This window comes from Zootoca vivipara, chromosome 11, assembly GCF_963506605.1.
Source record: "Zootoca vivipara chromosome 11, rZooViv1.1, whole genome shotgun sequence".
In the NCBI taxonomy this organism is placed as follows: Eukaryota; Metazoa; Chordata; class Lepidosauria; order Squamata; family Lacertidae; genus Zootoca; species Zootoca vivipara.
Genome location: NC_083286.1, coordinates 43,631,911 through 43,645,777, shown reverse-complemented (window position 1 = coordinate 43,645,777; position 13,867 = coordinate 43,631,911). Strand labels below are relative to the sequence as shown.

At 44.5% G+C, this 13,867-nt stretch overlaps 1 protein-coding gene across 5 annotated transcripts in view; it reads left to right on the top strand.

Moving 5' to 3' along the window:
• The window catches only part of PARP8 (poly(ADP-ribose) polymerase family member 8), a 168,811-nt gene that overhangs the window by 108,545 nt on the left and 46,399 nt on the right, over positions 1 to 13,867 (top strand). For all 5 annotated transcript variants that reach the window (XM_035100408.2, XM_060280307.1, XM_060280306.1 and 2 more), the window contains 5 exons: positions 3,767 to 3,833; positions 4,610 to 4,735; positions 6,255 to 6,819; positions 8,684 to 8,737; positions 8,840 to 8,935. In XM_035100408.2, coding sequence (XP_034956299.2) covers positions 3,767 to 3,833; positions 4,610 to 4,735; positions 6,255 to 6,819; positions 8,684 to 8,737; positions 8,840 to 8,935 — 908 coding nt within the window. The remainder of the gene's footprint in view (positions 1 to 3,766; positions 3,834 to 4,609; positions 4,736 to 6,254; positions 6,820 to 8,683; positions 8,738 to 8,839; positions 8,936 to 13,867) is intronic.

Genomic DNA, 13,867 nt, shown 5'->3' with positions numbered 1-13,867 from the left:
TGCACATGGCGCCCATGATGATTTTTCTCCACCAAGCAATTATGAGATTCGATTGTAGTGCATAATTATATTCTCAAGAAGAGAGTATTGGCTTCTGAAGGGCTGTTTAATTTTAGCAGACAGAGACATAGCAATAATCAATGAGTGGATGTTAATACTACAGAAATTCAATTATTAAATCTGTGTGGGCGATTATCAGTCAGAACGGATTGCTAATGAAGTAGAGTGATGGACTCTCAATCAGGTCAGGATTCCTGATCCTTCTTAAGATTTTACTTTGCAACTTCCTACTCTCAGCAAATCCACAACCTTTTTGCATTTGTTTACCTCCTGAAAAACCCTGGTGCCTTGCAGAGAATTCTGGGACACAAATCTATGGCAGCTTTCCACCCACCCTTTTCATGGCTACATATTGCACTGGAAGATCAGTATAAGCTGGCAATCTCCCCCCCCCCCCACTGTGGTGATCTCATTGAGGAAGCTCTGATAACGTTCCAGGAAACTTGAGGGTTTTGAGGGAAATGGTTTGAAAGTCAGGAGATATTATGGAGAATGCACGCCTACTGCTGAAAACTTCAGCCAGTTTCTTCCTTTCCTTTTCACGTAATGCTCTAAAGGGTGTGATGCTACATCACTGGGCTTCAAGTTTCCCCTTTTCTAGAAAAAGAGGTGCCAGAACGCACCATGAACACCTCCTTTATTCTCTTACAATGGTAATGGTGCCCACCTGAGAAGTGCCGGAACTGAGTTCTGGTGAGTTCTGGCTGGAAAAAAAGCCCTGAGACACACAGAAGACCCACTGAGAGAGAAAAATTCAGTTCCCTACAAGCAATAACATGTATCGCTAAGATTTCACTGTAAGACTTAAACCAAGTTGTGTTATGATTTTTCTATGCATAGAAAATTCATTATAGCAGCAATCATAGGGGACCAGCCTTTGCTCAGTTTTTAAAAACTTTGAAATGAACTTCTGATAAGCGTTTATTTCACCAGCACAATTATCTGATAAGCTGTTCCTTCACTCGCACAATTAATTTCATCACTTGACGAAACTATTCTTTCTTTATGAGTATTTCTTTTTGCACTCTCTTGTCTAAGCATCACCATTAACACTAATCCAAAACAATTGTTAGAGGTAGCATCCTTTTGAAAATTAAGCAAGAAGTGTTTGTTTGTTAGATTGTTTGTTTGTTTGGTAGATGGACACTTATTATCTTTGTACTAACAACTGACCGTCTTTCAATAGTTGTTTACTTTTTCACATTCATGAAAGAACTCAGCTGTCTCCTTGTTATAGCAATCTGTGCCCTGTTTATATTTTTGAGTTGACCCATGAGACCATTTCCCCCAAACCCTATCTGTGACATCATCTGGGGTTGGGGTTAAATCCTGCATTGGCTGAGCACTCCTGTCTCCAGTCCAAAACAGCCAAAGGAAAAGGACTTCCTTCAACACCTACCCACTCGTCACTTGTATCAATGGGTGCATTCAGACGTGAGGAATATTGTGTTGGTTTTCCTGCTAATAATGCTGGCACTTCTGTCCTGTTCTCTGATGTTCCCATCACATTGCAGTATTGGTTGTCTTATGGAACTTTTAGACCAATATACTGCCATGCCACACTAAATTCCATTTGCACCAGGAAGCCATTGGACAATGCCACTACTCCCCACCCTTTCTGCATCGTCTGTTGATATATTGCCCCAAATTTTGTCATTTTACTCCTGCAATTTTCTAGGTTAATGTACTATATTCCGGGAAGTGACTTTCACACTGTGTGAAAGGTCAAATACAATACTGGAATTAACAGGGAAATGTTGGGGAAATGGAATAAACTGCTTTGTGAATGCAGCCAATTTTTATCCACATCAAGTGCCTTGCTTTGTAAATTATACATTTCCTTTCCATACTTTTATCTCCCTTTCTGTTCTCTCTGCTCCCATCCCTCTTGTGTCTCACCAGTACTTAAATTAAAAGCCTTCAGGTGATGTTTCTCCTGGAAGCAGGAGAGGTTCTTTCTCCACAGCCAAGTAGTGACTCAAATAATATTGCACGTGTCCAAAGACAGACCTGTCCAGTAGTCTCATGAAAATCATATGCAGCCAAGCACTCCAGCTTGGCTTTATATCCTTGTTTAACTTCCTGCCTGAGCTAGTTTTCTGTTCCGCAGACTGCAATTGCTTGGTCTTTATTTCGTTGATCCTAACAATGGTACTGCTCTTCTGTGGATTTTGGATCGCATCCAGCAGTGAAGCAGGCACAGTCAGTGGCAGGGCAGCCAGATCAACACCTGCCTTTCTTGCCCTTGCAAGAAATTAATGTGGCAATAATCTGTAACCTTTCACAAGCTGAAAGCCATGGTCGCGAGCCTTGATGGCGCAGCTGAGTGCAAAAAACACTTGAACCCTATGGAATAAAAATGCCAGACTAATGCATGTCTAGAGGTTTGGAATCTGATTTAACATACAAGTATAATAAAGCTGCACCTGCTGTAGCTAATGCCAGTTTCCTAAAAGCGGAGGAGTCCTGCTCCACGTTACATAAGGTGCAAATATTCTCCCTTTCCTCAGCTGGCTTCTTAAGAAGTAATAACCTATTTAAGATTTTTCCTCTGCTCCTCTTTGAGCCCTCTTGAAAACCCAGAGATTCTGGCAACACTACTGTATTGCTGGACTGCCATGGCCTCCTCTTTTCTGCAATTCATCTGGCAATTTTCCAGATTTTGCTTTGTTGTGCTTTGCTTTTCAGAAAGCCTGATCACCCATCACCCCTGCCCTTTCTCTAAGGCAGGCTTCCTCAACCTTGGCCCTCCAGATGCTTTTGGCCTACAACTCCCATGATTCCTAGCTAGCAGGACCAGTGGTTAGGGATGATGGGAATTGTAGTCCCAAAACAGCTGGAGGGCCAAGGTTGAGGAAGCCTGCTCTAAGGGTACTTCTCACCCATGTTGGATTTTTTTTTTTTAGTTGTTGACCCATTAGGAGAGTTTAGAGTATGAACCTCCCTATTTCAGAACTGACAGGCAAATTATAAACTAGGCCCATGTCTCTCTGAAGTTTTGGGCTCTGATCACAATTTGGTGGGCGTAAGTACCAGAGCCCTTCCCAACACCACAGAAATCTTTTTCCATCTTAAACTTGCCTGGTGGAGACAGTGGCCCTGGGAAGGGCAGCTGATGCGTTGTGGGTATAAAGGCCTATGGACTCCTAAGGAAAATGTATTGTTATGTCCAGGTTGGTGTTTCTGCAGCATCCAAATGCCTGGTCAAAGCCACCTCAGCAGCTTTTCTTGTTGGCTCCAGTACTGCCGGGTAGGTTTTGCAGAAAGGGAATCTGAGTGGGGAAACGAACTGGGGGGGTTGGAGGTGAGAGGCCTCCAACTGTTTTGTGTTTCTGAGAATGTGACATCACCTGAAGCATTGCATGGGCCCAATATTGAAATGAGCTAATTCAACGGAGTCCAAATCCCCTTGTTTTTAGCAATACCAATCCAAATTGAACCCATGGCTATCCTTGATGATATCTGGCATGGCATCTGCCAACATGGAACCTGTGGGGAAGGTCCTTTCCATTGATATGCAGGGAACTCACAATGTTCCACGAGTCTCAGTGTTCTAAAGCCTTTTCTCTGTTCAGCTCTTCTACAATCTTGTGAACTTTGCTTGTACACAATTGGGGGCTGGGCTCTAATACTCCACTATAGTAATGGTAGGCTTTGGATTATGTGAGCTTCTCTCAGTTTTTCAACAATATCTTCTGTCCTACAGTGCCCACCGTTGATGTATTTCAGATCTCTACTAAGGAAAGGTTTGGACTGGGGCATCAGCTGAAGAAGTGAGTTCTGCTAAAACTACATCCCATATTGTGTGTGTTTTTGTTGCAAAGTATTGTGTCTGGCTGTTTTTGGACTGATGCGGTCTGAATTAATAACAGCATTACCATGGGCACCTGTTTTCCAAGGATCCAAAGAAAGACAGATCAAGGCCTATCATGTCATACCTTTATTGATATTCCAGGCTTCCTCAATCTGGCTCATTCCAGATGTTGTTGTTGCCCCAGCTAGTATGATCAATGTTCAGGGATGATGGAAATTGTAGTCCAACAGTATCTGGAACACAACCAGTTGAGGAAATCAGAGTGTAGATATTCCTTCACACATTGCAGCAGGGGTGGCTAACAAGTAACCTTTCCAGATGTTGTTGGATTCCACCTCCCATCAGTATACAGTATTCAGTAGCCAGGGATGGTGGGCGTTGTAGTCCAGCCACAGCTGAGGAGCCACAGGTTCCCCATCCATGCATTACAGGGTTGTCATTGGTTGTACTCTGGTTGGCAAACAGTAGCCAATCCCAACTGGAGAAGCTGGTTGGAAGCCGCACTCTGCCTCAAGGCTGCTACAACTAAAAAAATTTCATAGCTTCATCACTTCTCTCAATGGCATATTTAAGGATGGCTATCTCTATATATGTCGTGTATGTAAGAAACATCCAGTGAGCCAATTTAGAAAGAGCAAATCTTCAGGGTTAGATTGGGGGAAAGGGACCCTTTCAAGTCTCACGTATGTGTGCAGATGCACATCAAAGATTTGTCTCTGTGTTTTCAACTTTCAGAATCATGCAAACGTTTGTCACGCAACAATGGAAAAATGGCAAAGAGAAATCAAACAGTACGCACAACAAAAAAATGTCAGAGAAGAAGGTGAAATCTCCTCTGCACATCTTTTCTACACTGCGCAGGTAGGCACAAGTGATCATGGAACAGCATGGTGATATCCTACTAGAAGATTGAATAAAGTCTTTCAGGTTCCTTAAGAGAGAGGTTCACTCAGATTGTCGCAAACATACTTTCTATGTATGAGGGGACCACAGTGTCATACCAGTGAGAACCCCTCCCCTAATTCTTGATGTGTGCATCTGACCCTACTAGCTGTGTGTTTGGCAGCAATGCAATTTGGGCAAGCATAGCTGCCAAGTACCCCGTTTTCCCCGGGAAACCCCCCGTTTTTACTTACCTTTTCCCAGTGGTGCCGCATATCACTTCGTCTCCCGTTTTTCTCCGTTATTTTCTCCTGCCGGCGGCCATTTTTTTCTTTCTGATTTGCCCTTCTATGGGCACAAAAATGGCCATTGCCAGCTTCAAAAGTCGCATCTACGCATGACCGGAAATGCGTAGACACGAGTTCCGGTGGCGGCGGCGGCCATTTTTGGTGCCCATAGATGGGCGGGGCGACACCGGAAGTTGCGTCGACGCACTTCCGGTCATGCGTAGAAGCTACTTTTGAAGCCGGTGGTGGCCATTTTTGGTGCCCATAGAAGGGCAAAGCGACACCAGAAGTTACGTCGATGCAACTTCCGGTGTCACATGGCTGCCGTTCCTGGATTCTGCAGTCCGGGACTTGGAAGGAAAGTGGGCAAGGCCGTTTTCAAATATTGATGTTCCTGTGAAGGGGGTCCCCCATGCAAGGGAGAATCCTGGGCTAAACAGGATTTGTGCTGGATTTCGTGTATACAATACTTCAGTGCTCTACTGAGCAGGAGGTGGGGCAAATCACGTAAACTGAGTTCAGAAGGTTGTGATTTTCTCAGACTTGTCACACAACAAGTTCTTCAGGTCCCCAATCTCTTTCATCCCACTTCCTATAAGGGCTTCAGCTGTGCCTTGTTGAGTTCTATTAACAGCAACCATAGAGGGGGTGAACACTGCAGAGCGCAAAAGTGATAAATATGATTTTTAGCTCCTGCTGATAAGTGACCACTCTGTGAGTCCCCACGCCGCGCTCCGTTGGTTTAGTGCGGCGTGGCGCGGGGACTTGCCGAGCAGGCAGCTCGGTGACCGAGCGGCTCGTGGGCCGCATCCGCCCATGGGCCAGAGGTTGCCGATGCCTGTACTAGTCCTTACCACATCCTGTGAAGCTGAATTTCACACGTTAGTCAGTCATTGTGTGAAGAAGTATTGGGTTTGTTTCTCCTGAAGCTACATTTAGGAGCAGATGTTATCCAGTAATATCCTTAATTGCTCATGCTGTGAAGTAAACTTGGATGTATACACTCTACTACTCAATTGTGGCCTTCCCCTATTTGGAGCTTGGCTTGATGGTTTGTTGACAGGCATTCACAAGAAGGACCTGAGGAAAGAAGAAGAGGGTTCACTTCCTGGTCAAGGCAACAACTGAGACCTGAGCAAAAGCAAGATGTTTTTGGTGTTTCTCATAGCAAGCTGTGCTCCAGTTAATTTTTCTCTCTGCCTGTTTTCAAGGTCGCCGAGTTATCCTCCACCAGGCTGTGGGAAAAACAAATCAAAACTGAAACCCGAACAAGATGGCATCTCAAAAACCCACAAGTTGCTGAGAAGGACTTGTTCTAGCACAGTTAAGGCTGAGGATGCGTGTGTCACCAAGTCCCACCGAACCTTTGGCCGCTCCTTGTCTAGCGATCCCAGGGCTGAACACACCATGACCATTAAATCGCACAAACTCTTGAACCACTCGTGCTCGGCAGCCATCAAGCAGGACGAGTGTGGCACTTTGAAGCCCCACAAGTTGCTCAGCAGGCCATGCTCTGGGGATACTCGATGTGAGCACAACAGTACTTTGAAGCCCCACAAACTTTTGAGCAGGTCTTACTCCAGTAACCTTAGGATGGATGAATTAGATGGGCTGAAGAATCACAAGTTGCTCAGCAAGGCTTATTCTGGTGTCCCCAAGTCTTCTAAAATGGATCTTTTCAAAGAACCCACCATAGCAGAGGGCAGGAGGCTCTCTCTTACCTCAGGGCTTATTGGTATCTTAACACCATCTTCATCATCCCCATCACAATCTACTGTGCGTAACCAGTTTTGTTCTGTGGGTTTTCCTTTTTTTCTTCTCCACATATTTCCAGGGGGGGCAGGGGCGGGAGGAGTTAAACATACAATACATGCAGAAGTGGAAACAGAGTTTTGGTAAAGTGCATGAAATTGTACCTTTGTTCATATACATGTTGCCACACAGCCAATTTTAACCATTTTCTACTTAAGTCAGTGGAACTTGTCCAGCTTGAATACAGTGGTACCTCTACTTACGAATTTAATTCGTTCCGAACGCACATTTGTAAGTCAAATAAATTTGTAAGTCGAATCCCATAGGAATGCATTGGGAGAAAAAATTCGTAAGTCGAAGCAACCCTATCTAAAAATTCGTAAGTAGAAAAAATCCTATCTAAACTGCATCCAAGATGGCGGACAGAGCTCTATTCGTAAGTAGAAACATTTGTAAGTAGAGTTATTTGTAAGTAGAGGTACCACTGTATATGTTTTTGGTTGTAGCCTTAGAAAGCATTTCAGCTTCCACTCACACTGGTGAACCTGATTTGATCTGTCCCCTTGGGACTTACTATCAACAAATGTATTATTGCATGATATTTTGCCATGTTAACATTTCTGTGACTAAAGGAACGGGCCTTGTGTTCTTGCAACAGATGGCAACCATTAACCATGGTACTATGAGCCAATCCTGCTGGAAAATCATGTCTGAACGGTATATATTTAATCCATATAAAGGCGATAAGAAGATAGATAGAGATATTTATTCAGTTTCCAGCACATTTTGATACTATATCAATATTTAGTACTGATAATATAGCCAGGCTTCATAGTGCCGTGAATTCTGGGAATATCTCCCGAGGAAGTATGAAATCATGTCTAAAAAAAAATACAAAATATTATGAGGAATCTCTAGGTATAATGATGGCATGGTCTGTTTTTCAACAAGGAGTGGGGAAATGATCATGGAAGTAATTCTGCCATGACTTTATTATTTTGAGTGCTGGTACAGATATTTAAAATCTTATTCATGCAGACAGCTGTTATTTGCTCTGGGAAAATCATGTGAAGAGAATGAAAGGTGTGAGATTCTCTCTGCCTCACCATATTGGTTTTCCTGCTGTTGCAAATTCATGGATAAAGTGCAGTAATTAATTTTTATAATACTGCTTTTGATGATAGTTTAGCCTTTGGAGAAAGGACTTGGAGAAATGAAGTGGGTGTCTCCAGGCTCCACAATGGCTCCACAATGCTTCAGGCTCCACAATGGCTGCTTTAAGAGATTATGAGAAAAAATGGCTTATATGTGATGGGAATGAGCTTATGTAAGCCTCCATTTCCCCCCTCCATCTTCAGCATGGTTGGAAGGAGGAGACTGGAAGCTTTCACCTCTGGCTTTGATTAACAGCACTAGCATAGCATCTGAAACTGAAACTATGCTTAATGTAAGTACTGTATAGCTCCACATCCCATGATTAAAAGTTAGGTTGTTTCAAAGATTAACCGTAGTTTCTTGGATTCAGGTGACATGCCAATCTGTGGTTAATCAAAACTGAAAGAGCCTCTGCCTTTCCTCCCAGTCCTGACCTCACCTGCTATTTACTTTTGAAAAGACATTCATGCAGTTTGCTAATTGTGCGAATGGGTTGGCCCCTGTTTTCTTTGTTTGGCCCCAATTTCTGCTACTGCTGTTGTTGTTAAACATGCTCAAGTGAAAACCAGTGGAATAAGACATGGATTTCCCTTAAGTGCGTTCCAGGTGCAAATGTCAAAATTTTCATGCTTTATATAATAAAGACCAATGCATCTCCTGTTTCTGAAACTAATGCTTCAGTATACCAGACTTGCTCTAATGCTGCCGCTACTTTTCTCTCTTTTTAAAACAGCCAAATTACGGTGCAAAATCCATTCCAATAAGAGACCACGGCTTCCTCGTACAGGTAGGATAGAATGCCTCCTCTGTTTCGGAAAGCTGGAGGACGTGGAGCTGCTTGTTAATTATTTTAAGCAGATTGTATTGTTCTCTTTTCCATTGTCCTCAGACGATTGAGTTTGCGGAACAGCGGATTCCAGTGCTCAACGAATACTGCGTGGTCTGTGACGAGCCACATGTGTTTCAAAATGGGCCCATGCTGAGGGTATGTTGTTGCTCTTTGAATTAAAACAGCCTCCCCAAGTTGCTACCTCCCAGATGTTGTGGACCACAACTCCCACCAGCCACAGCCATTTTCTGTAGCCCCAAACATCTGAAGGTCACCAGGTTGGGGGAAGCTGAATGTAACCATGTGGTATGTTTTTGGGTGTGTATGTGCATGTTCCTTAGTACTTTGGAGTAAACAGCTGGTAAAGCACATAGGGGCATTTGTACCTTACGTTCAATGAGTGTACAATCTGTGCATCTACTTGCTCAATTAGTTGAACTGTATGTTCATGCAGTTCATTTATTTATATTTATTTATTTATTTATTTAAAATGGACCCCCCCTCCCCTTATAGAATATTAAGGCAGTGTACAAAAAAATGTGTGTTGACGCCCTGTGCCAACTGAAAAAGCCTCTAAACCTCTGTAAACCCTTGAAAAATCCTTTTAAAAACCAGCAGCAATTTCCAAACTCCGTCAAACTCCACCACAACCAATCCCTCCAAACCTCCTTGCTCAAACTCCAGCCCTCCACAGGCCTCCACAGTCAGTGCAAGGGCTCCTGGGATTGCACTTGCAAAGGCTCGCGGGGTGGCTAGGCACTGTTTTTGTGCCTTTTTTGCCATTTCTGGGCTCTTTTAGGGACACCTTTGCCATTTTAAAGGTAGCTTCTAAGTTTGGCACAATGCGCTCATGTGTGATTGTGCGTCAGTTGGATGCACCTGAATGTAAGCAAATAAACCATTCACTTCTTTCATTTCAGATTTCAGAGATGAAATGAAAGAAATGAGCTAATGGTATGGTGTGATGTCCTTCGTCCAGCAGTGCAGCCAGAACTCTTCAGGGGCTTTTGGTCTTGGCACTTTGCTGGTTCTATCTGAAATGTGACTGGGAGCCACATTGTGGCCTATGGCGGTTGTAGTCCATCCATAAAATGCTCCTGCCATAAAAAATTGGTTTGCTGATACCCCCCAGTGTTGTCCTCTGTCATTGTGCAGATAGATGCTTTTAAAACAAAACAGCTAGAAGGTCAAATGTCACCCATTTGCCTTTGGGACTAACATATACTATTTTATTTATATTAGAACATTTATATGTACACCCTTCTTCTAGTGTAAATACACCACACAGGGCCACGGTGATGTTGTGGTTAAGAGAGACAGACTAGGCTCAAATCCTCACCCATCCATGAAGCTCCCTGGGGCAGTCAGTGTCCTTCAGACTAACCCACCTCATAGGGTTGTTGTTGTTGTGAGGAAGAAACATGGAGGGGGAAGAGCCATGGAGGCCACCTTGGGCTTCTTACAAGAAAGAAGGGGATAGAAATGTAATGAATAAACAAAAGCATAAAATCACCACACACAATAAACCTCACAGAAACTGCACCAAAGGGCAGGGCCAGCAGTTTAAACATAATTCATAAAAAACAGCTTGGATTTTTTTTAAGGTACTCAACAAGCAGTGAAAACAGTGAGGGAGCAGAGCCTATGGTGTTCACAAGTGTTCCCCAATTTGGGTACAGCCAGCAAAAAGGAACCCTCTCTTTTCCTACCCAGCCAGACACAGAAAAAAGCAGCTGAGAATGTTAGGCGAAGTTAACTCAAAGACAGAGGGGAGGGGAGGGGGGAGAGAAAGACATTTGAGTGGAAAGGAGGCAGACATAAGCAGCCAAGTGGGCTTGCACATACTGACCATCACTGCCCAGAGAAAGTGGTGGCTACATCCAGGTTTGGGCAGTGGGGGAAGGCCTCTGTGCCAGTGTAATGTGGCACAGGGACTGAGCCATCTGTAGCAACCCCTGCACAGATTTGACTGCAAATCAGCAGTGGTGGAAAGGAACATTACTGCACACAGTCTGTTTTGGCTCTTGGGACACCCCTTTCCTTTCCAGCTTGTGTCTGGCTAAAAAGCATCCTCTGGAAGGCAGGGTGTGTCTGTGTGTGTTCTTTTCAGGCTTCCACGGGCACCTGGTTGGCCACTGTGAGAACATCAATTGCTCTGCCTACTCTTGCATTTGGCTCTGGTATGTGGCCCCCAGAAGATTTCACATAATGGAATATGGTCCTCAGGCTGAAAAAGGTTCCCCAACCTTCAGCTACGCACTAACCCTGCACGGACTCCGCACAGCTAGATGGCTGGCAACCTCTCCTTGGCCCTTGACCACCAAAATCTGCTGGGGGCGGGTTGCTGACAACATTGACCCATGTCCCCTCCCGGGTTTCCATCCCCTTTTGCGCTCAGGACAGCCAGAGTAACTTCAGGCTGTGTGCTAAAGAACTTGCACGGGAAAAGGGAGGCAGAACTTTCCACCGAAAAAGAGCAGCTGGCAGACTGACATTCAGCGTTATATCCAGGGTGGATTTCTTACTGTGCCCCCAGAGCACTGCACCCCACACCACCACAAACACCCTCCACCTCTATTCAAGCAGAGCTGCCCGGGATATTTTCATTTCATTTTCTGCCAGTTAGGCATGGCTCTTTGAGAGGAAACCTCAGGGAGTCAGGATTTCTCATTCAGCTGCTTAGCACATAGCAGAGAGAGCGCTGGCCTCGGCTGCCTTCTCCCTTTAGATAAACAGCTTCAAAGGAATCCCAGAATAACAATGAAGGAGATTAAGAATTGACGAGGTGACAATCCACAGCTGGACCTAAGCAAGCCAGCAAACAAATGCTATTGGGGAGGAAATTGGCTCCCTGCATCTTTTCTTTAAAAAAACAACAACACATACTTGTGGCAGATTTGAGCTTGGCCAAGCCATTTATTTATTGTTATTTTTTTCTTTCTAAAAAAGGCAAAAGACAAAGGCATGTGATTTGACCTTTAAAAGAGACAAAATGCTAATTGTGGCAATAGAAGTTGAAGGGGTTTCCTCTGGGCTTGGGGATGCACCAAACCTTGGACTGTTCTTTTCAGAGAGGGCCCAACTAGGGAAGCCCATCCAGCCACACAGATGTCAATGTGTTTTAGTACTTTTTACTGGGATGCAGGTGGCGCTGTGGGTTAAACCACAGAGTCTAGGGCTTGCCGATCAGAAGGTCGGTGGTTCGAATCCCTGCGATGGGGTGAGCTCCTGTTACTCAGTCCCAGCTCCTGTTTGGCGTGCAGTTCGAAAGCACGTCAAAGTGCAAGTAGATAAATAGGTACCGCTCCGGCAGGAAGGTAAACGGTGTTTCCGTGCGCTGCTCTGGTTCGCCAGAAGTGGCTTTGTCATGCTGGCCACATGACCTGGAAGCTGTACACTGGCTCCCTCGGCCAATAATGCGAGATGAGCGCTGCAACCCTAGAGTCGGTCACGACTGGACCTAATGGTCAGGGGTCCCTTTACTGTTAATTATAAGTAAATGATCCTAGGATTCTTTGAGGTGGTTATGCTTTAAAAGTTCTTAAATATACATGTATAGTGTATATGCAGCCATAGTTAGCCCTCCATCCTCCCATCAAGTGTTAACTTCATAGCTGATAAGAGTATTGGCTCAGGGAGAGCATACTCTCTTGGTGCAATATTAGAGGCAGGAAGGGGAGCAGCTAGGATGGGACCCTGTTCTCCGGCATTATCCTGTTGACATTAGCCCATCTTTGTGTATGCTGCAACAAGGTAGCCCACATCCTGCAGCAAGCTAAATTCTTCAATTTGTATAAATTAGGGATTCCTCCCCCACCTTCCACTTTGACTTTTGAGAGTTAGTCACAGTTGAGAGTTAGTCACAGCATTAGATGCTGGCATTCAGGAAATGAAATCTATGACCTGATGCTTGCAGAATTCACACTGCCCTAAATTTATCCTTGGAGGCAGAACATGCAATATCTTATTGTACCAACTTGATTTTCTGTTCAAAAGCAAATAGCATATTTCCCCCATATCTCTTGGGTTTTCAGTAGAGTTAAGCACGCGGCACTCTCTGTTAGATTGCAGCTTTGGAGTGTAAGATCCTGAGGGCAGGCACCTTGTTTTGCTTCTGCTATCACTGTGAAACAATGTGCATACTGATGACACAAGATTAAAGTCTGAATCATCCACATATTATCATCCTGTGGCCTTTAAAATGTGTTTGTGGATTACAATGGCTTTTGTTTTTTGTTTTAGTTGTTTCCTCGTTTTGCATTTTTATGTTGTGATCTTTGGATGAAGGGCAGAATACAAATTTAATTAATAATAATAGTAATATATAAATAACAAAAAACAAGCATGCATGGAATGCAACCTTAATATTCTAGGCAGGTCTAGCCCAAGGCATGTTGGCACCTGGGGTGAACTCCAAAACAGTGTGCGTCTCCCTTCTCCCCCACCCACTGCCCCACCACCAGGGAACAAGGGGAGGGAAGATATAAATTAGGAATAAAGGAGAAATAAAGTTCTACACCAAGTGGACTAGAGCAGGCATGTCCAACAGGTAGATCACTGGACGTCTGTGGTAGATCACTGGTAGATCATTGGCTCTCCCCAAAGAAGCTGAACAACTGTGGCTCCCCTAAAAAAATCTCAACATTTTACCTCCTCCCTGAAAAAGCTCAACAACTTTGACCTGAACCCCCAAAAGGGGGTAAATCACTGCCAGTTTTTAACTCTGTGAGTAGATCGCAGTCTCTTGGAAGTTGGCCACCCCTGGACTAGAGAATAGAGGAGGCATGGGGGGTGCTGAGGAGGTGCCAGATCCAGCTTCCATGCAGCATGCCACAGCTTTTGCTGCCACTGTAGCAGTGGTGGCTGCAGTGAGTATGCATTCCTTGGAGGCTGGATCTGCTGCCCCTGTAGTTTCTGCCGCCTGAGGCAGACACCCCACCTTGCCTCATGGGTGGGCCGGCCCTGGTTCTAGGGAACAGTTCTCTTAACAATGCAACCATTTGAAGCTTCCACATATGGTTCAGATCCTTGGACCCTTTAGCCCAGAATAAGCTGTACCGACAGAACCCATGGGAGTATAGGAAGCTG